Genomic DNA, 22,770 nt, shown 5'->3' with positions numbered 1-22,770 from the left:
AATAATGTTATCTCTCCACATTCTGAATACTGACCCCCAGGTAATGATTCTGGACACTCAGATCAGCCACACCAGAGCACATAGTTAAAGCGCAATACAGCAAAACTTGCAAACTAAGATAAGGGGAGAGAGAAGCTGCCAAAGACTCTAATCTTAAATCAGAGGTACAAATTAACCCCTTCAGTCACTATGGAGGGTAACTGACTGCACTTTTACTAAGTTAACCCCTAAGGAATCACAGCTTTCAGAACTAGTTTAATGTTACAGAGCTTACCACTAAAGCCGATCCTCACACTCGTCACTGATCTATTACCTTGTACATTGATGTCATCTGGTGTTGCTGAAGTCCCCTCCGGCTCACTTGTCATATTTCCCGCTGCTTTCTGTTTGTTTCCCCATTGGCCAATACTGTGCTGTAGTTTGGGAGCTGGTATGGGCATGCCTGAAGTCACCTGACATAGTGACAGCTGCCTGCAGATCCCGAACACCAACAGGTAGCAGGGAAAACAGCAGTGGGGACACAGCAGGCATAGGAAGTTCTGCTCTCCTCTTGGCTCACTCAGTCAGCACTCAGGCAGTGCGGAAAAGTCGGGCACAGGCAGCAGAAGAAGAGGATGACACACAGCACTCCCTCTCTGAGAGCATGTCACCGAACCAAGAGGAGCAGGTGGGTGGAGCTAAGCACTCGGCGCGGAGGAGGAGAAAGTTAAGTCCTGCTCTGCTGTAAATGCCGGGCCGCCTCAGCCTCCTTCTGTGTCTGTGTGCCTGACGTCACTGGTTGTCAGACGCCAGTCGGCAGGTGTGGCTAGCAACCAGCTAGGAAATCTAGCTTGAGACATACAATTTGTGCCTGTATCAGCTCCACGGTGGCCGGGTGAAGATGTGGGGCTGTGGGTACCCGCTACACAAAAAATAAATAAGAGGCATTTCTGTTTTTTTTCTGAAACTGGCCCACAGAGCCATCGGCCCACCGGGAATCTCCCGGTAGTCCCGATGGCCAGTCCATCCCTGGAGAGGAGTACAAAGGGTACGGAAAAAAGCACTATGTACAGGAGAGGAGTGTGAAGGGTTTGACAATGGGCAGTATGTACAGGAAGAGTGAGGGGGTATGACAGAGGGTAGTACGTACCAGAGAGGTGTGGAGGGTATGATGGGGCAGTATGTACAGGAGAGGAGTGTGGAGGGTATGACAGTGGGCAGTATGTACAGGAGAGGAATGTAGATGGTATGATAGTGGGCTCCATGTATAGGAGAGGAGTGTGGAGGGTATGACAGTGAACACTATGTATAGGAGAGGAGTGTGGAGGGTATGACAGTGGGCACTATGTATAGGAGAGGAGTGTGGAGGGTATGACAGTGAGCAGTATGTACAGGAGAGGAGTGTGGAGGGTGCGACAGTGGACACTAAGTACAGAAGAGAAGTGTATGACAGCAGGCACTATGTACAGGAGAGGAGTGTGAAGGGTATGACAGTGGGCGCTATGTATAGGAGAGGAGTGTGGAGGGTATGACAGTGGGCACTATGTACAGGAGAGGAGTGTGTAGGGTATGACAGTGGGTACTATGTATAGGAGAGAAGTGTGGAGAGTATGACAGTGGGCAGTATGTACAGGAGAGGAGTGTGGAGGGTATGACAGTGGGCACTATGTATAGGAGAGGAGTGTGGAGGGTATGACAGTGGGCACTATGTACAGGAGAGGAGTGTGGAGGGTATGACAGTGGGCGGTATGTACAGGAGAGGAGTGTGGAGGGTATGACAGTGGGCACTATGTATAGGAGAGGAGTGTGGAGGGTATGACAGTGGGCACTATGTACAGGAGAGAAGTGTATGACAGCAGGCACTATGTACAGGAGAGGAGTGTGGAAGGTATGACAGTGGGCACTATGTACAGGAGAGGAGTGTGTAGGGTATGACATTGGGTACTATGTATAGGAGAGAAGTGTGGAGAGTATGACAGTGGGCATTATGTACAGGAGAGGAGTGTGGAGAGTATGACAGTGAGCACTATGTACAGGAGTGGAAGGATATTTAGGGACTGAGTAGTGGTTAAGCGGGTCATACATGGATTGAAATTACGCCAATTATGCAGAGACCAGCCATAGTCAATCTATGTATGGGCTAGCTGGTTTTACACAAGTCAATCTATTAATCAACTTGAGTACAACCAGCCTGTTTTTTTTTTCTTAAAACAATCAGTGCTGCCAGCTAAAGTTAGCAACACTGATCATTGTACGCACTGGCAGAACACAATAACACTGCAGGAGTGATTCCCCCATCCACAGGTCAGCAGGTGAGAGGGTGTGTGGGGACAGGCTGGGGAGAGATACTAGTCAGTGGCTGGGTAGGCACTGGTAGTATCAGAGCCAGATACACACAGGTTACATACGCCACGATTGTTAGAGCAAGAACAATAATTCTAGTACTAGACCTCCTCTGTAACTCTAAACATGTAACCTAAAAAAATGTAAAGCGTCGCTTAGGATACCAAAAAAAATTGTGCTAACTTAACTAACTAACTTATTTTAACGAATGAAACATTTTTTTCCAAAAAAACATGTTTGAAAAATTGCTGCGCAAATACCGTGCTAGAGCTGCACAATTAATCGTTAAAAAATCGTGATCTCGATTCAACCCCCCTGACGATCTTCAATGCAGAGTTTGCTGATTCTTTCATATAACAAGTGGAGAGACTTTCAGCTGTCAAAAGAAAATATCTGGGCAGTCTGCCAAGTTTTTAACAGGAAACATTGTAACTGACACTTCCTTCTTAGATCAAAGGGATACACTTCTGTGTGTAAAGAACAAATCTGGGCAGTCTGCGAAGTTTGTAAACAAAATGAAACATTGTAACTAAATTTAACCACTTAAAGTCCAACACTTGTTTAAGTTAGAAAGCAATATTATTTGCTAGAAAATTACTTGGAACTGCCAAACATTATATATATTTTAGCAGAGACTCTAGGGAATACAATGGCTATTGCTGCAATATGTTATGTCACACTGCATTTTCCCACTTCAATGAATAATAAAAACCATAAAAACAAAACAGTGAAGTTAGCCCATTTTTTTTTTTTGTTTTAATGTGATTCACATTAAAACAAAAAAAAAAAATGATGTTATGCCGCAACAATCGTGAGAGAATCGTGATCTATCTTCTAAGCAAAAAAATTGCAATTCTCATTTTAGCCAGAATCGTGCAGCTCTGTACCCTGCAACATAAAAAGTGCAAAGACCACCATAGAGTAATTTTCTAGCAAAAAACAAATGATGATTTTTACATGTAGTAGAGAAGTGTCAGAATTGGCGTGGGTGGCAAGGGGTTAATTACCATGAGTAACATACAAATAATTATTATAAGCACTGTGATCCTATCAGTCTGCTGTAGTGTGTCAGCTTGTATTTATATTGGCCGCTCTGAATGTAGCTTCTGACGGAACCATAAATGATAGCCGTCCCATATTTTGACCAGTTGTGGGGTAGCTCTTCCCATGCCTACCCCCAAATGTGGGGTTTCTGTGACCTCTGGTCATCGAGCTACAACCCCCCAAATTCGATCTTAGAAAAAAAAAAAAAAAAAATTTTTTTTTTTTTTTTTGGGCAAATGGGCCTATCTAGAGAAAGGGGCCTGGAGCTGCAGCTCCATCAGCCCCATTGTTAATCCGGCCCTGCTCCCGGTGCTCTCTGCAACAAGCGATCGCGGGTGCCCAGCGGTGATCGCGCCCGCCGGGCACTCGCATCGTCACCAGGGCACGCGCCCCTAGTGGCTGCAAAGCAAAAATAGGATTTTTTGTACTCACCGTAAAATCCATGGACGGACGTAGCTCCTTAAATCTTGACAAGTGGGTTATGTTCCCCGTTTACAGGAGAGGACTAGGCAGAAACATGTTAGATTGTTTAATATTACATGTATTTAATGGAGTTGAACAGCCCCGTCCAGGGGGCTGTCCCTCCAGACAACCCTCCTCACTGCAGCATGCAGCCTCAGTTCGTAACAAGCAGTACAAACCTAAAAAAGGAGGGGTGGGTGCTGTGTCCGTCCATGGACTCATTTACGGTGAGTACAAAAAAAAAAAAAATCCTATTTTCTCTCATCGTCCATGCACGGACACAGCTCCTTAAATCTTGACAAGTGGGAAGTCCCTAAGCTGTGTGAAAAACGAGGGGTGGAAAATATATCAGTAAAATCAATTTTAACTTCACCCCAAAACAAGCAGAGCTCCTCAACGGAGGAGGTGCAACTTTAAACAGTCACCTGCAAAAACTAGCGGCCGAAAGCAGCATCAGAAATGCACTCACAGCAGGGAACGGGCCGCAAAAAGGCCACTGAAAGAACACAGCCAAGGCTGAAATCTGCCCCCAAACGGTGCTTTTAAGCAATTTTAAGATCCACTCCAAGCTGTAAAAACAGCAGGACCATGGACACCGAGTACGTGGACGTCACTCCATCCCTTCGCACCAAGAGATTTAGGCCTGCCAGGCGCGATGGTAGATCCTCCAGAAGACTACCGTGCCCTCAGCATTGTTGAGATGACCGAGTCGGACAGACCACGGTCACTTAAAAGTCTGGCTTCCAATAGCCATGTTGAGCAAGTCAGTGACTGTACAACAGGAGGACCTCGAGACAGACGGACCCTGGTAACCATCAGGGTACCTCCGCTACCAGGCGCCAGATATCTGCGTACCAAGGACGCCAAGGTCAATCTGGAGCAATTAGAATCATCTCAGCCTCCATTCTGTGGAGCAGCCAATACAGACCCCACAGGGCCACCAGCACGACTGACGCGTCTGTATCAGATCACTAGACCTGGCCACTAACTTCGACAGGAGATCCATGCCCTGTGAGGCTCACCTCCTGCAAGGGAGCCGAAAAACAAAAGAACAAAGACCAGTCTGGCGACTCCCATAGTCCGCCTGCCGGTAGAACGCTGTGGCGTTGTCTGGCTGAAACCAAATCGGTTGACCTTGCAACCTCCTCGACCACTGGGTAGCTACAGAGACCAGACAAGAGCAGGCACATTCAGGGAGGTGTGGCCGTAAGTCCACGCAAGTCCAGCGACTCAGGGCCGACTAGACCCCCCCCCCCCCCCAGGTGCCCCCACAACCTGTGAGGCTGGCATCAGTCGTAAACACCGACCAACTTCCAGGACCGAAGAGACCGACTAGGTGGCGCACTGGAATCTGACGATTTCAGAGACAAGAGATTTTTACCACCTGGACAGTATTTCCCCTGGAAAACCCAAGTGTGGAACTGGGCATACAGTACCGCCTCGAAGGAGGCTACCCACAGGCCCCGGACCAGCAGGTGCCCGGAGAGAAGATAGATTGCATGATGCCAATACCTTCACCGCAGACTCAAGAGTCTGCAATTTCTCCGAGGAGTCTGGATCAACACTAGATACTCCAACGCTGAGTCGGAAACCTAGCATGCCCAGGATTTGAACCCTGGGTCGCACACATGGAAGGCGGGCTTGCTGCCACTGAGCTACACCTTCTAGCCTAAACGTTTAACACCTACCTGAATCTTCAGAGGGTCTGAATGGGAATAACACATCCACTAGGTCTGAGACAGAAGCTGCTCTCAGAAGAAAGTCGTCCAAGTAGCCAATGAGGCAAAGCCTCGCTGTCCCAACATAGTTAGGATAAGTGCGAGCTCCTAGCTGAAAACACATAGTGCTCAGATCAAAAGCGCAGTTACCACCGAATGAATGGATGCCATGCGGAGCTACCCGATGTTCAAAAGGTATTCAGGGCCTGAGGCCCATAGAAAACCTCAAACCTCTCGTCCTGCAGGAAAGGTAAAATGACCCCGCAGCTTAGCAAGTCCCACATTGCCCAAGGCAGACCGACGGGCCGGGAGAGGAAGACACAAGGAAAGAACTTTGTTCTGTGGATAGGAGGAAACCCTATCTAGTACTCCGAAGAGACCACCTTGCAGACCCACTGGTCGGAGAGCAGGGAGGTTTCACCAAATTGTGAACCTGCAAGCCGCCCCCTCCCACCTAGATAGCAAATAAATGGACGAGAACTGGACAGCCGCACTCCAAAATCACTTAAAAAAAGTTGTCTTTTTATTTTTCAACTGCACAAACAGTCACTGCAAACCAACAAGATACAGTATGGCCGACGCGTTTCGCACTTACAGTCAGTGCTTAGTCAAGCACTGACTGTAAGTGCGAAACGCGTCGGCCATACTGTATCTTGTTGGTTTGCAGTGACTGTTTGTGCAGTTGAAAAATAAAAAGACAACTAAGTGATTTTGGAGTGCGGCTGTCCAGTTCTCGTCCATTTATTTGCTATCATCAGCATTGCCAGCACCTTGGTGGTTCAACAACCCTTGATTGCTCACGGGGCTCACCTGGAGCGGTGAGATATCTGTCTGTTTGTCTGAATCTGGATTTTGCACCCTCCCACCTAGAGACAGGAAGGGAAGGCTACATACATTGGCATGATTTGGGTGCCGGCTTACGCACCCAGGGACGGATTAGCCCCCCAGCTGGGCCTTTGATGGCCTGAGAGGGTTGCCCATAAATAACACACACACACACACACACAAACACAGTGTGTATGTATATTATGTAGGTGTATGCACACATGCCTTGAGGAAAACGGAGTATCCGGAGTAAACCCACGCAGACACAGGGAGCGACAATGCAAGCTCCAGGCAGATTGGCGTCAGTGTCCCGATTCGAACCAATGACTCTTGCTGCCAAGTAATGGAGTTAACCACTACACCACCGTGTGCATAAAACCATTCTGAAACAGATGCCCTAGATAACAAGGGCGCAGCATTCAATGAAGCATCACAGACCTATATGAGGCCCTGGACCAGCTGGTCCACTAGCCTAATAACTTCGGGAGAGAGTCGGTGCTCCTCCACTGTCTGGTGCAAAATGCTCACTCCGTGAGTGGCTGAGACCCTTGAGTAGTGGCCACAATAGGCTGCAAGGCAGACCCCAGCATGGTAAACATGGAGCGGGACAGTGCTGATCCTTAAAAGCAGGAGTTCCTTCTATAGGGAGAGTGGTCACCTTGTTTAACCGGGCAACTGGAGGGTCCGCCACCGGAGGAGAAGTCCACTTCAAGGAGGTTCTCCTCAAAGGGGTACCAAACCGCAAAACAAAAGCCTTCTGTGGCTTTTCCCATTCCGCATCAATGAATCTATCAAAGAAGGGCACATAAGGAAAAAACCTTAACAGAGCGGTCTGATTTGTGTGATCCAAAGGACACCGAGCCCTCAGCTGCACTATCCAGCTTATGGGAGTCCCTTACAGCATTGATAAGCTCCCTGACAAGTGCCTTATGCCCCGACCCAGTTAAAGCGTCTTCCTCACAAGGAAGGTTCTGGTCCAGGAATATTGTCTACCCAGGGGACTCACCACACCGGAGGAGACTGCTCAGCGCCGCTGCCCGACCCAGCACACCGCCATGTGTTTGTGAGGAGAAAAGCCATGAGATAAGCTGTGAGGTGCTGCGTGAGGAGAACGGCGCCGCAGGAATCAGCACTAGAGGCCAAGAACCCAGGCAAGATGGCCGCCGAGCGCAGCATATGGAGCCTGAAGCAGCCACAGGAAAATGGCCGACCGCAATATGCTGTATCATGGTGCGGCTACAACAAAATGGCCGCAAATGGGATTTTCAATAGAAACTTTAAAACCCCCCAAAAAATGGTGCCAGCGCCGCCAGAACGGCGGAAAAACACAGCATTTTAAAAAGAAAAAAAACGTAAAAAGGCTGCCCAGCACCCCAAAACCTCCAGAAAAGCGGACCCCCAGCAGTAAACACATAGGCCAGACACAGTCCCCTCAACCAGGTGCCCCCCCCGAGGCTGCAGTGAGGAGAGTTATGTCTGGAGGGACCACCCCCTGTGCGGGGCTGTTCAACTCTGTTAATAGAACATGTATTTAATTATCCAACATGTTTCTGCCTAGTCCTCTCCTGTAAACATGGAACATAACCCACTTGTCAAGATTTAAGGAGCCATGTCCGTCCATGGACGATAAGAGAAATCAAGTTTTATTACGTGATTTTGCGCAGCCGAGCCGACCTGCCGCCGTAAAACTACGGTGGGCGATCGGCAAGAGGTTAAATGACCTATAAAAAAATAAAAAAAAGACCTGAAAATAGGGACTGTTGAGAGAAGGTTGTAGAACACAGGGCAGTGGCATGTGATGGACTTTTGTTCACCCTTAAGCAGGTTTGGCATTCCCATTCAAATTTGTGGAAATACAAAAAAAATAGAAATCTCAGACTGAGGCCATTAAGACAAGTCCAAAAGTCCATCACAGGCCCTGAATGGACGGGGACCCTGTAAAGAATGTACAACAGAAACTGGTTTACTACAGAATAAAAATGTAGTAAACATTTTCAGGTTTAACTATATTCCTCCCAGTTTAGGATTTGCGAGAGCTTTATCTATAAGCTGTAAACATTTGGGTTAAAAGAAACCTTTTCAAGAGAGATGGTCAAAGTTTAGATACTTGTATGCAGATCAGATTTTTATGTGTCTGGCAGGTTTCTTCCTCCTCCTGTGGATCACGGCAGCTCCCTCGTCCTAGGCAACCAAAAGGATCACATGTCCTTTCAGCCAATCGAGAAACTGGTATCAGACCAGCACATCCCGATTGGCAGAGAGGAGATCCAGTGTTAGAATAGTGAATATTCATTTGCTATTCTAACACACCTGGGTGTCCTCCGAGCACAAAGCTCTGCACCCAAAGCCCACCTTATTTTATGCTTTAACCTCCCTGGCGGCATTATTCTTTCAGATTTTAGGTGCTGAAAGCGGTACAATTGTTTTGCATAGAAATTTTGTGTTTTATATTGTAACAAAAGTCTAGTAGACATCTCGGGTATGAAAGTTTGAAACACAAAATCATAAATTATAATACAACTATACATAATAAAAATTACTTTCAGTGTTTAATGACGTATTTCCCCACAAATCACTATCACTCAATTCTGCAAGTGATTCTAATTTATTATCGCTGTTTTCTAGCTGCTCTAAAACCACTTTTGACATACAGGGACAGTTTTTGGTTGCTATGGACAATCTACAGTTTCCAGGCAAAAAGAACAGTTTTTATAATATAAAAGTGCATGCAGGACACTGGACAGACCACTAGGGACAAAGGGGGCACTGTGCATTTTATACAGTAATCTTACAGATTACTGTATGTGTACTGTGTTTTATTTTTTGAATTTGGAACCGATCTTCGCCCCCGTGTGTCGTAGGACTTAGGCACTGTGTGAATCAAGCGAGGAGACCGCTCACACAGCGGGGAGAGACATCGCAGGATCCATGGGACAAGGCAAGTAAACTCCGCCTGGATACTGTGATGCAATCCCAAGTCTGGCTCGGGGATACCGCTAATGGTACTGGATTTCCCCCCAGATTACCGCCAGGGAAGTCAACAGTCCAGAAAAGTAAAAAAGAAAGTGTGTACTATGGCCCACTATCTGTGCCATCATTGGCTGGACCAAAATAACTGCCTAAAGCAGAATGTGGCGGTATAGACACAGCAACAAAAAATGGCCGAGAGAAGTCAGTGTGCCCAGACAGGGAGGAGAAAGCGACTAGAAATTAAGTCCACTACTAAAGACACACAATAGTCAAAATGCTTTCTACATCTGGATGTGCCGAGTCAGCAGTGAATATTCTGAAAGCCCAGGGAAGAGTTACGATCATTCTATAACACTCTAGGACTTACATTTTACGGACGCTTGAAAGAACTTTCAAAACTTTAGCTTAAATAAAAAAAACGCACCTTCTTGGTCATCCATTTTTGTTATGTCGAATGAATTAGGTTTGAGGATATTGCTGACATCCAGGGGAAGCAGCTGTGGTTGGTAATCACTTGAGCTGGCAGTAGTCTGAGTTAGATCTGAAGTTAGTGAAGGATATAATAACGAATCTGGCAGTTCTGAAAAGCTACTTGCAGTAATGCTCGCCTGCATATTTTCATCTACAAAGATAAATTAAAATGAACCAAAATCAATCATAGAAATTTTAGATTAACACAGGGTTTGACAAATTTGCTTGGAATCTAGGAGCCAGCTAAAAAAGTTAGGAGCCAGAAAACGCCCCCGTCCCACCGAGCTCACGCGCAGAAGCGAACACATGCGTGAGTAGCGCCCGCATATGTAAACAGTATTCAAACCACACGTGAGGTATCGCCGCGATTGGTAGAGGGAGAGCAATAATTCTAGCTCTAGACCTCCTCTAACTCAAAACATGCAAACTGTAGATTTTTTCAAACATCGCCTATGGAGACTTTAAAGGGTAAAAGTTTGTTAGCATTCCACGAGCGGACGCAATTTTGAAGCGTGAAATGTTGGGTATCAATTTACTCTGCGTAACATTATCTTTCACAATATTAAAACAAAATTGGGATAACTTTACTGTGGTCTGATTTTTTAATAAAAAGTGTTATTCTTTCCCAAAAAGACCGCTGCGCAAATATGGCGTGACAGAAAGTATTGCAACGATCGCCATTTTTTTCTCTAGGGTGTTAAAATAAAAAATATATATAATGTTTGGGGGTTCTAATCAGAGGGAAGGAGACGGCAGTGAATATAGTGAAAAATTACATATCAGAATTGCTGTTTAACTTGTAATGCCAACGGCCACCACCAGATGGCGCCAGCTCACAGAAGGAAGAGCTTGGGACTTGACAAGGCCGCGGCCTCAATTACCGGCCGCCAGCCGCGATCGCGCACAGAGACACAGGATCCTGTGCCTCCGTGCGCCCCCACCGCACGATCGCGGCGGCCGGTAAATGAGGCCGCGGCCTCAATTACCGGCTGGCGCCAGGTCACAATTTGTCGCAGTTGCGACCTGGCGCCCGGATATGGTCGACCCCTGGATTAATATGCTTTATAAAAAAACTGCAGTTATTGTCCTCAGTCACCAGTCCACAGAAGACCTTCCCTGAAAGTAAGAAGCGCACTGATGGATTTGATAAAACTCTTGTTCTTAGTAGGGACACGGGGGGGTTTATTTACTAAAGTTGAAGAGTGCAAAATCAGGCTTATTTCTGCATTAAAACCAATCGGCTTTCCAGGCCTTTTTGTCAAAGCTTATTTGAACGGGCTGAGGTTAGAAGCCGATTGGCTACCATACAGAGCTGCACCCGTTTTAATAAATAAAATCTACCCCATTGGTACACAAGGCCAATCTAGTCATCTATAATTCTATATAGCAAAAACAAGGATATACAGATTGGGTTTGTGTGGAAACCAAGCGCAATTAAAATGCAGACACAACAGATCGCAACACCTTATCTGTAAAAACTCAAGTGTGCAGTCATCTTCTACAGGTGCATACCCTTAGAAAGGATACCCCAGCACATTGCTAGTAAAATTAAATGCCCTGATGGAGTCAAAGTTAGGCCATTATGCCCCTCCCAATATTCTTATTCATGCAATATAAGGAGTTGCATGGTACGACCATAAAGGCCCATTGACAGTAGGAACTGCATGTGAATTGTACAGTAATGCTGTGCAGTTCCTGTACAATTCACATGCAGTTCTGTGCAATTTCAGCCCATCGCAACAAAAAGATGGTGCATGCACTACTAGAAATGCACTGCAACCGGATCGCGTTGTACTTTTGTAACGTGCGATCCAGTGGGGGTAAACGCAGTGCGTTTGCGAACTGCATTTGGGGTGTCATTAACTTTGCACTGAAAGCCACTGCAGATCACAAAAACAATGCAATTGGATTGCGGTGCAGGAAATCGTCGCAGACCGCTTGTTGACCACACATCATTGTAGTGTGAACGGACCCCCAACATCTGAAAGATTTATACACACGCAAATTCACAATATAGAGTAGTAATATCTTATAAGCCACTGGTATAGAAAGGCTCTGCATGTAGAGCGAAGTGACCTCCTAACAGCAAACGTGGCAAATGCCAAGAGCCTAGAATGACCATAGACAGGTTTTTAAATTTTAATAATGAAATCTCCCATACAAAAATGTGTGAGTTCCATGCCAAAATATTAAAAATACTTAATTCAGCCTCCATGTACTCCTATGATTACCTACTTGTACTGGGCTGTGGTAGGTTGTTATGCTGCGCTTCCTCTGGCCGAGGATTTTGGGTGGGTGGTTTCCTAGAACTACTGGAAGTGTCAGACTGTGTGATGTCATCAGGTGGGGGCACTGGGAAAGCAACAGGCTTTGATGTGCTAGATTCCTTATTAATAAGCAGCACATTAATTGGCCCAGAGCTACTCTTTAAACTGATCTGGTACTTTTTTTGTCCATTTTGGCCCTGAAGAAAGGGGGGGAAACAAAAAAACACCATTGTGAGAAGTCATGAGAAAACAAAAGCCATTTGCTCAATTTCAGTAACAAAAGCTCACAGTTTATATTATGTTCAGATCGTTCCATTTAAAAATCCCCATGTCGGGCAAAAAAAACCCACACCGTGCTTTGTGTTCCACTGCTGGGTATTAATTTACATTCAATCTTCTGTTCATCTCAGACAGCGTGTCTGGATATTTCAGCATTGTCTGTTGATTAAATATACTGATGTAGCTTAACTGAAAGCAGCGAAAGTACATCATCCATCTCACTCACAAAACACATTACAAGCAATGTTACAGGGCAAGGCCGCAGATTAAAAGCTCTGACAAGCAAGCAATATCAGACCGGTTCCCTCTTTCAGTGATCGTTGCCTGCAAATTTTAAAGAAGCCATACATCTTAATCTCAGCATACTTTTAAACAGATTGTAAAACAAATAATGATAAAAATTGTATTTTATTTTTACCAATGAAAAGCAAGAAGCCACCAGGTGGCAGCGTTCTGATAAAAATAAAAAAGGTAGAAATAAATGAACCAACTTTACCAAAAAAAAAAAAAAAAAAAATTATACATACATACTTTAAGGGCAAAGTTTTAGAAAGAAAACTTTCCACGGCCCCCTGCGTATAACACGCAGGCACAGTTTACCCTCTATTTTCAGGGTAAAAAAAAAAAGTGAGTGTTATATGCCAATAAGTACAGTATATAAATAAATAAATAAATAATCAGTTTGCCGGTGGTGCTGCATTCGTTTTTGGCACTTTTTGAATAGATATACCAAAATGCTTATAATGTATATTGGCCAGGCCAAAAGAAATTCATTGGTAGACCTCGTTTACACATGAGCCATTCTTACCATTTCTGGAATGGGAACTTCTAGTTGTGTACCAGAAGGAGCTTGAACTGCCAAAAGGGTGTCACCTAAGCAACAAAGTAATCATGTTCAATACATTCTAAAACAGAATAAAAATCGCAAACTAAATATTTTTCATGAATAAAAAAGACCCTTGAGCAGAGTTTGCAGCTTTGCCAAAAGCCCTGCAGGCGCAAAGTTAATTACAGAGCATTACAAGGCAAAAAGTGAAAATTTCTCAAAAGAATTGTTAATGCCATGCTATGAGAAAATAAATAAAAAAAAAAAAAAAAAAAAGTTTACCTGTACATAACAGGACACCAGATATCTTCCTCTCCATAACAAAACAGTTATGTTGCTACCCCAAGGTATTTGAACATTGGCAAAAAAAACGCACAGACCAAAAATTTCGTAACCTCTTCACCCCCACAAGAAGAGGCTTCAAGTTGTATTAAAGCTTTGTGTTTTTTTTTTTTTTAAACATGTCATACTTGCCTGTTCTGTGCATTGGTTTTGCACACAGCAGCTCCGATCCTCTTTTCGGGTCCCCTACCAGCTCCTGGCTCCTGCTCAAAAGCAGTGCCCCCAGAGCAAACCGCTTGCCCTGGGGGCACCACTGCATGCTCGCTCCCAAGCCACTGCCCTATGCAACCATAAGCACTGCTGCAGCTTGGCCCCCCTTCCCCCACCCTATTGTCTCACTGGCTGTGATTAAAAGCAGTGGGAGCAAGGAGGAACACTGATGAACACTCTGGAAGCTGTGGACAGGCTGAACAGAAAGGCCACAAACTGAAAGTGGCAGTCTATTACAAACTGAAGAAACCGTTGGCAAGATGGAACGAGCTGGAGAGAAGCCACCGCTGACGGCATCAATTACATCTGGAACTTCTGCGCTCATAGAAACTTGTTTTTTCTCTTGAGATCCAAGATGAGACTAACATCACTATATTAGAAACTGGGAAACTATCTGCCCTCTGAAACTGGAATGACGACTCCTTGAGAAAATATGGAGGGCTTGAAAAATAGCAAAATTTTTTGGTGGATTCGAACCAGCATTTGAAAGCAGAAAACATGGAGGGGGAATTTTTGAAAATCCAGCTTGCAGCCACGAGCCACTACATTGCAGGCCTTCTCAACTGCAATCCTCCCCTGCCCAACCTTTGCAAAGGCCTGCCAATGCCCCCCTTATTGGAGCAAATGGGACGCCTCTATTGTGAAGGGGGCATGTTCTGCAGCTTAGCGAGCTTTGAAGTCCGTTTTTACAGAACGGAGACTGGGGTTTGGAAGCAGAAAATGGCAAAAGGAATGCGTTTTAAAAAGTAGAGAGCGGCAGGCATTTGAAACTTGGGTTTAGCCTTCTTTTTAAGCAGCAACAGCACCCTTATCCATAGCCTCCTTCTCAATGCAATTATCCAAGGCAGGACCAAACAATCATTCCTCTTGAAAGGGGTAAAATGCTTCACATGCTTCTTGCAGGGTAATGCCCCTGATCAACCATCATTTCCTGCACACGTGTATGGACAAGAAAGTTGATGCACAAGTCTTTCAAGGTTATACTAAAGGCATGTGGGAAACTCCAGGTTTCGGCTTGTTTCCATATCTCCATTAGTAGGCTTCCGCTATCATGTGACGAGCCTTAAGACTTTGGCACATGCCTACAGCTGCAATTGCCAGCAGTAAAGCTTCCCCCACCAGAGCAAATTAGGCTTCCAGACATTTGTGCGTGGCATCTTTAAATAACAGGACCTCGTTCACTGGACACATAGGGTCTTCACGAGATGAGAAACTGCTGGATCAACTGAAGGCATACTCCATTGCTTAGTGAACCCCCACTCACAATGGGCCAATACTGATGAAACCTTTTTGGTGGAATAAAAACCTCATCAGGGTGTGCCAAGTCTGGGTCCAAAACATCCTTAAAAAGGGTCATGCACAAAAAGGATCGAGGATGTTGTGGTGGCCGCTACAGCCCAAATCGTTTAACTCTTGGAATAGGGGACTTGAGAATCAGGGACTTTAAATGAATCCAGTCAACTTCCCTGAGAAAACACAAACAGGTCTTTTGGGCAAAAGATAAACCCTGACCCAGGGATTCTTCAGGAGTAGATATTTTGGATGAGGATTCTTCTGCGTCCCCCTTCTTCCAGAAAATGTGTTCCTTTCCTCCACTTCAGATAATGAGGGTGGAAGGGAAATGCTTCACTTTGCAACCAATGTGGTCCAAGCTGGCAAGTATTTTGGATAGCTGCTGTAACCCAGCAATAGTAAAGAATTCCTACCTTTGTCACAAAGGAACGGATGGAAGAGGACCCAAAAGAAGCAAAGAAACCAGGTATATATGTGCTATATAAACCTGTGTGCGAGTAAAACCTTGGACTGTGAGCATAATTCGTTCCAGAAGCATGCTTGTAATCCAAAGCACAAGAAATTACGGAAACTCAGATGATTTAGTTGAGAGTCCATATAAAAAGATATATATTTTTAGCTTGCTAATCTGCCATCTTTTAATTTAACACAACAGAGCACTTAATACAAGTCTTAATGTGTGACATTGCACACCAACACATCAGTTTGCAAGCATATGTAGCCTCAGTTAAAGGATAAATTCACCTTGGGGGGGGGGGGGGGCGGGACGGGACATGTTACATGTCCCACCCAATTTTAGAGCACAACATGTTTCCTGTACTAGCCGCCATTGTTTGAAAAAAAAAAAAAAGGGCCATGCAGGGGCTCCGCCCACATCATTCATACACAGATCCATGTGTCCGAATGAACGACAAGCCCCGACATCCTCAGCGGCTGTCAGCTTGTAGTTCTCAATGAACTACCAGGGAGCTGTGGAGCTCCCTGGTAGTTCATGGAGTGTGCCCGTTGGAGTATCGGCTTACCCACATGGGATGTACAGGAAAGCCCATACACCGAGTGTGCAGGAGACCTACATGGCATCAGTGATCGGCCGATTGCTGGTGCAATGCTTTCCAGGCACCTGCAACAAAAAATAAAATGCATATATATTTACCTTTTTTTTTAATGTGAACTTATCCTTTAACGTACACACCACAGAACAAGTGAGCAGGCCTGTGGTTCACTCAGTCCATTTTTTTTATTTTGATAAAATTACTTACATTACATTACATTACACTACCTATGCATTAAGAGCATGTCATGCTGTTTTATTTGTGTGTGCAAGTACCAAGCTGGGACCATATGCTAAATAAAGAAAAATAATATTCACAACATTACTCAGCAATTCCATGAACATTTACTGGCTTTAACAAAAGGAAATAAAACACTCCAGCATACCATTGCTGCCTCATTGAAAAAGCAGTTGAATCTGAAGAAAACATGAGCACAAAAAAAAAAAAAAAAAATGCACTTACCATTAAAACAATTACACAGGTCATCGTGATTTACAAAAGAAAATGTACGACTTTGTTAAGGAATGTAATGCTGGCAAAGATAAATAGAAAAAATATTCTTCTTGTATTTAAAAGTACATAATGTAGTCCAATATATAAAGAGACTGTTCTCAAATTGCAGTAAAATACTTCTTACTACAATAATTTAGTCATCTAAAAAGTCAAGCCGATAATCATCACTCTGCAGTAACTAAAAGGTCAGTCTTTGCACTACCAAACAGCACCTTTGTGTTGAGGATTACACTGACCATGGCTTTAAATGCCAACTGTTATGACAAGCAAGACCCTTACAGACCGATTAAACTATTCTGGGCAATTCTGCTGGCTGACCAGCAACAATCTGGCAGCTTTTGCACTAGTAGAAAAAGGCATGGGACATTCTACAGGTCAGACTGCGTCACAATTGGCTGACCTTTGGCTTCATCAGGGGGAGGGAGGCTGAATCAAGATGTACAAAATACACAGCCTGCCACTAGGGGCTTGTTCACACCATGAATTCCTGTACAATTCACATGTCATCCAGGTGTGGTGTCATTTCAGCCTATTCATTTGAATGGGATGAATTAGAGCCGGACCACACCAAAGGCACTTTATAAAAAAAAAAAAAACACACAGCAACCAGATCACATGATACTAGTGCAGGGTTTGACAAATTTGCTTGGAATCTAGGAGCCAGCTAAAAAAAGTTAGGAGCCAGAAAACGTGACCCGTTCCGACGAGCTCGGGCGCAGACACGAACACATACGTGAGTAGCGCCCGCATATGTAAACGGTATTCAAACCACACGTGAGGTATCGCCGCGATCGTTAGAACGAGGGCAATAATTCTAGCTCTAGACCTCCTCCAACTCAAATCATGCAACCTGTAGAATTTTTTAAATGTCGCCTATGAAGATTTTAAAGGGTAAAATTTTGTCGGCATTCCACGAGCGGACGCAATTTTGAAGCGTGACATGTTGGGTATCAATTTACTTGGCGTAACATCTTTCACAATATAAAAAAAAAAAAAAAAAAAAAAAAAAAAAAAAAAAAAAAAGGGATAACTTTACTGGTGTCTTATTTTTTTTTGATTAAAAAAAAAAAAGTATTTTTTCCCCAAGGGTGTTTATATATACATTTTTTATTCATATATATATATATATATATATATATATATATATATATATATATATATATATATATATATATGTTTGGGGGTTCTAATTAGAGGGAAGGAGATGGCAGTGAAAAAAAAAGACATTTTTAGAATTGCTGTTTAACTTGTAATGCCAATTTCCACCACCAGATGGCGCCAGCTCACAGGACACAGAGGGACTTCACAAGGCCGCGGCCTCAATTACCGGCCATTGCGGGCCCGCGGCGGGGGCGCACGGAGACACAGGATCCTGTGCCGCCATGCGCCTCCCCGGCCGCACAATCGCGGCGGCCGGTAATTGAGGCCACGGCTTCGCGCCCTTGTAGGCCGCAGCCTCAATTACCGGCCGCCAGGTCACAATTTCTTGTCGCAATTCCTGGCGCCCGGGGATTGTCGACCCCTGTACTAGTGTACCATGGGAGCCAGGGCAGGCAAACACACACATGCGGCCAATCACAAATGCAATGAGTTTTTAAAGTGGTGCAAGAACTACATGCGAAAAGTGGGTGCTAGCAGTCTGTAAAAAGTTACATAAAAAGGTAGAGGACCTCCTGACATCTCTAAAGTAGAAAGAACACCTCATCTCTACCAATTACTTCCTAATATTACAGCATGCAAACCCAAGCCCTTAAAGCGGTTGTAAACCTTAAATTTGCACTTTTACCTACAGGTAAGCCTATAACAAGGCTTACCTGTAGGTAAAAAGAATATCTCCTAAACCTGTACGGTTTAGGAGATATTCCCCTCGCAATGCGGGCGGCGCATGCGCAGGGGGGATCCACGGCGGAAGATCCGGCAGCCGCCGGACCTTGCCGATTTTTAAATCTCCCGCGCGCATGCGCGGGAGTGACGTCATCGCCGCTCCAGCCAATCACAGCGCTGGAGCGGCGCCGCTCCAGCCAATCACAGCGCTGGAGCGGCGATACCCGGAAGACACGCCGGAGCAAGATGACATCTCGCTCGGCGTGAACCAGGTAAGTGTTGTTCACCTCGTTTTTAGGTAAGTATTTCATAATCAGCTATTATGCGGTGCATACTAGCTGATTATGCATTTTGCCTTGCAGGTAAAAAAAAAAAAAAAATTATATATGCGGTTTACAACCGCTTTAAGAAGCCAATAACAAAACAAAAAAAGGATATAATTTATTTTCTGAATCGTCCATAACATTATTGATGCTCTGTTGCAGCCACACTTTCTGTTGGTCCAGCTCCTTTTCTTTTAGCTCCAGGTCTCCAATTTCTGCTTTAAGATTCCTGAGCCTGTCTAGAATTTCCTTTGTGTTACATCCAGCGCCAACACCTCTAAACACGAGGGCAAGACAAAAACGCACAATAAATATCACAATAGAGTTAAATTCAAGTGCCAATAAAGCAGAGAATTCAGATTAATGGGAGAAAGACCAAATGACAAGGAAGCTAAATAGCATAATTATATATATTTGCCAACAGACATTATGATTTGTTTCCAAAAACCACAAAAATCTGCAGAGAATGAAAAACATCATAAATAAATCCTTACTTCCACTGAATGCTGTTCTTTGATTTTTTCTCTATCAAACCGATCCCCTCTAATACATTGGTAATATCATAAATTCTTCTTTTCTGTCTCACAGCCAGCGTATCAGCCGCCTGAAAATTTACAAGGAAACAAAAGAAGAAAAATTAAATAAAGCAAATACATTTTAAACAAAACAACCTTGTCTCCTATGCTCAATACAAACTTTTTCCATCAAGTTTGAGAGTGTGGGAGGGTTCGAACTAAGCTTATATAACAAAAATAATCAGATTAATGGAAATAAAGTTTATACCTAAATGTATGCATCAGCACATGCCATTAGAAATTTCCTTCATTTTTTGCTACAAGAAAAAGGCAAAAACTTTCACACTCCAAGAGAAAGCAGCCAATGCCATACAAACCTGAACACGTAATGACTTCCTGCTGAGCGGGGAGATCTAAAATCTGACCCCCCGAGCAGAACATTGTGCCATTTTCACAAAGACCATTATCCTCAACACAAGCTACTCTTATAAAGGCAACTTGAAAAAAGGTCACTAAAACCAAACACTTTCCTTTTAATTTTCGTTACCAGCAAAGAAGCCATTAGTTTAACTGTACAAGGGCTTTTATTTGATCACACAGGGTCTGAGCTGCCAAACATTTCAGTCGCCTACAGAAACTATGTATATGTGAAACCATTCTGCATGCATGGCCAAAACAGTGAACCTGGCACAAGGTCTACAGCAGGGGGGCCACATGTGGCCCGCAGAGCACTCCGATGTGGCCCGCGACCTCCTGCTCTGATATGGAATACAATACTGTTATTAAAGGTCAGTTTATTACTAAAATCACAGTATATATGGGCATATCTGTTCTGCAGGGGTTACTGGGCTGCTTTCAAACTGATCCGTAGGTGCAGAGCAGCGCACCTGCGGGTTACCTGCACTGAGCCATAGACTTCTGTTATTACCTGCGAGCTCTCAAAGTGAATATAATAGAAGTCTATTGCAAAGTGCAGCAAAGCCAAAAAGGGTACACTGTTGTACTCGTGGTCAAATATGAAGGCAGCCTTGGGCCCCTTTCACACGGTCAGTCCGACCAATTGGACCCTCCATTCACCTCCAAGTAGTGGCAGACGTAAACAGACGTGTGTCCTACCTCCAATCTGATCTGCAAAAAAGTAAAAGTATAGTGGGCTGTGTCTGTCTGCTCAGACATGCCATCCACCCGCTCCGCTCATTGTGGCCCGCGATCGGTTACCAAGCCGCTTAAAAGGGGTTGTAAAGGTACAATTTTTTTCCCCCCAAATAGCTTCCTTTACCTTAGTGCAGTCCTCCTCCACTTACCTCACGCTTCCATTTTGCTTTTAAATATCCTTATTTATTCTGAGAAATCCTCACTTCCTGTTCTGTAACTCCACACAGTAATGCAAGGCTTTCTCCCTGGTGTGGAGTGGTGCTCGCCCCCCTCAGACTACAGGAGAGTCAGGACGCTCTCTATGTTGCAGATAAAGGAGCTATCTGCAACATAGAGAGCGTCCTGACTCTCCTGTAGTCTGAGGGGGCCGAGCACCACTCCACACCAGGGAGAAAGCTTTGCATTACTGTGTGGAGTTACAGACAGAACAGGAAGTGAGGATTTCTCAGAAGAAATAAGGACATTTAAAAGCAAAATGGAAGGAAGAGGCAAGTGAAGGACTGCACTAAGGTAAAGGAAGCTATTTAGGGAAAAAGAATTGTACCTTTACAACCCCTTTAAGTGGCCCTCACTCTTCAAAAGGTTGGGCACCCCTGGTCTACAGTAAGGGTGCACATCTTCACTGGTCTCATGATTCAATTACGATTATCTTGTGCACGATGCATCACGATTACTGCGCATGGTTAAAAAGGTTATCCAAAAATTCAAGCAGTCAAAAAACAAAAAATGTTCTCTAGTGGCAGAGGCATGATGGTGGTGGAGGGATGGGCACTCACCTGCTATTAGTGTCAGTTTACTCCCCATCCTCCATGATGCTCATTGTGCCTTCCCCCTTCGGGTGCCTCCAGTGATGCCTCTGCTCATGACGTGTCTTTAGCGCTCTCTCCCCCCCCCCCTGCACTGTACTGGCTGTCAGCTCATCAGCTGACCTTTCTTCAGTGAAGGAGAAGGGGCTTTATCCACCATGCAGGCTCCGTCTCTTTCTCCCGGAGAGGCAGAGCACTGCACGGAGCGACGGATGGTGTAAAAAATAGATTCAGCCGATTCGCAGCATCGTGAACGTCCAAATCGCCAAGCACCTATGCTGCGATTATATTCAACACTCCTAGTCTACAGTAGTGCTAGGAATGGCAAACAAAGATCAGCATTTAGAATTTTTTTTTCTTACTTATTTGAACATGACAGTAGACCAATGTTTCAGGGTTGCAAAGGCTCCCCTTTTATCGAGAAGACTTGGGGCTCATTTAAACTTGCTTCAGCTTTAAACACACATTAACGTGCTTGAATTTTTTTTATGCTTCTGTGATGCTTTTTAAAGTTTAGCAAATGCAGAGTGTGCATGTTGATTTTCTATTAACCACTTGCTTACTGGGGACATATACCCCCTTCCTGGCCAGGCGAAATTTCAGCTTTCAGCACTGTCACGATTTGAATGACAATTGCGCGGTCGTGCGATGTGGCTCCCAAACAAAATTAACGTCCTTTTCCCCCACAAATAGGAGCCTTCTTTTGGTGGCATTTCATCACCACCACCATTTTTATTTTTTGCACTAAACAAAAAAAAAAAAAAGACAATTTAACCCCGATATACGTCGGAAGAATGGCACGGCTGAGCACAATCATGTACCTGTATGTGATTGTTAAATGCCCAGCTGTGGGCACACGCCCCAGTCCGAAGCTCCGCGATCGCGGGACCAGTGGACCCAATTGCCGCCGGAGTCCCGCGATCAGTCCCCGGAGCTGAAGAACGGGGAGAGGTGTGTGTAAACACAACTTCACCGTGGTGCTGTCATTGATCGTTTGTTCCCTGATATAGGGAAAGGCGATCAATGACATCACACGTCCAGCCCCGATGCATTTTTATAGCATTTTCTGCTGTGAAAATGACAATGGTCCCAAGAATGTGTCAAAATTGTCCGATGTGTCCGCCATAATGTCGCAGTCACGAGAGAGGAAAAAAAAAAAAAGCTGATCGCCGCCATTGGATGTAAAATTTTTTTTATAAAAATGCAATAAAACTATCCCCCATTTTGTAAACACTATAAATTTTGCGCAAACCAAAATCGATAAACGCTTATTGTGATTTTTTTTACCAAAAATAGGTAGAGGAATACGTATCGGCCTAAACAGAAAAAAAAAAAAAAAAAAAAAAAAAAAGTTTATATTTTTGTGGGAGATTTATAAAAAAAAAATACTGAATTTTTTCACAATTATCGCTCTATTTTTGTTTTTGGTGGTGATCAAATACCACCAAAAGAAAGCTCCATTTGTGGAAAAAAAAAGAGCCAATTTTGTTTGGGAGCCACGTCGCACGACCACGCAATTGTCAGTTAAAGCAACGCAGTGCCGAATCGCAAAA

The 22,770-nt window shown here is 44.4% G+C and overlaps 1 protein-coding gene across 1 annotated transcript in view; it reads right to left on the bottom strand.

Moving 5' to 3' along the window:
• Nucleotides 1–22,770, bottom strand: part of E2F5 (E2F transcription factor 5) — a 50,628-nt gene that overhangs the window by 6,383 nt on the left and 21,475 nt on the right. The window contains exons 2-7 of the mRNA XM_040354558.1: nt 19,236–19,345; nt 18,857–19,018; nt 16,544–16,587; nt 13,167–13,231; nt 12,048–12,276; nt 9,766–9,963 (exon numbers count right to left, since the gene is read on the bottom strand). Of these exons, the coding sequence (XP_040210492.1) occupies nt 9,766–9,963; nt 12,048–12,276; nt 13,167–13,231; nt 16,544–16,587; nt 18,857–19,018; nt 19,236–19,345 (808 nt within the window). The remainder of the gene's footprint in view (nt 1–9,765; nt 9,964–12,047; nt 12,277–13,166; nt 13,232–16,543; nt 16,588–18,856; nt 19,019–19,235; nt 19,346–22,770) is intronic.

Source organism: Rana temporaria, chromosome 5 (assembly GCF_905171775.1).
Source record: "Rana temporaria chromosome 5, aRanTem1.1, whole genome shotgun sequence".
Classification (NCBI taxonomy): Eukaryota; Metazoa; Chordata; class Amphibia; order Anura; family Ranidae; genus Rana; species Rana temporaria.
The sequence above is the reverse complement of the archived record's forward strand: the minus strand, read 5'-3'. Positions and strand labels throughout refer to the sequence as shown.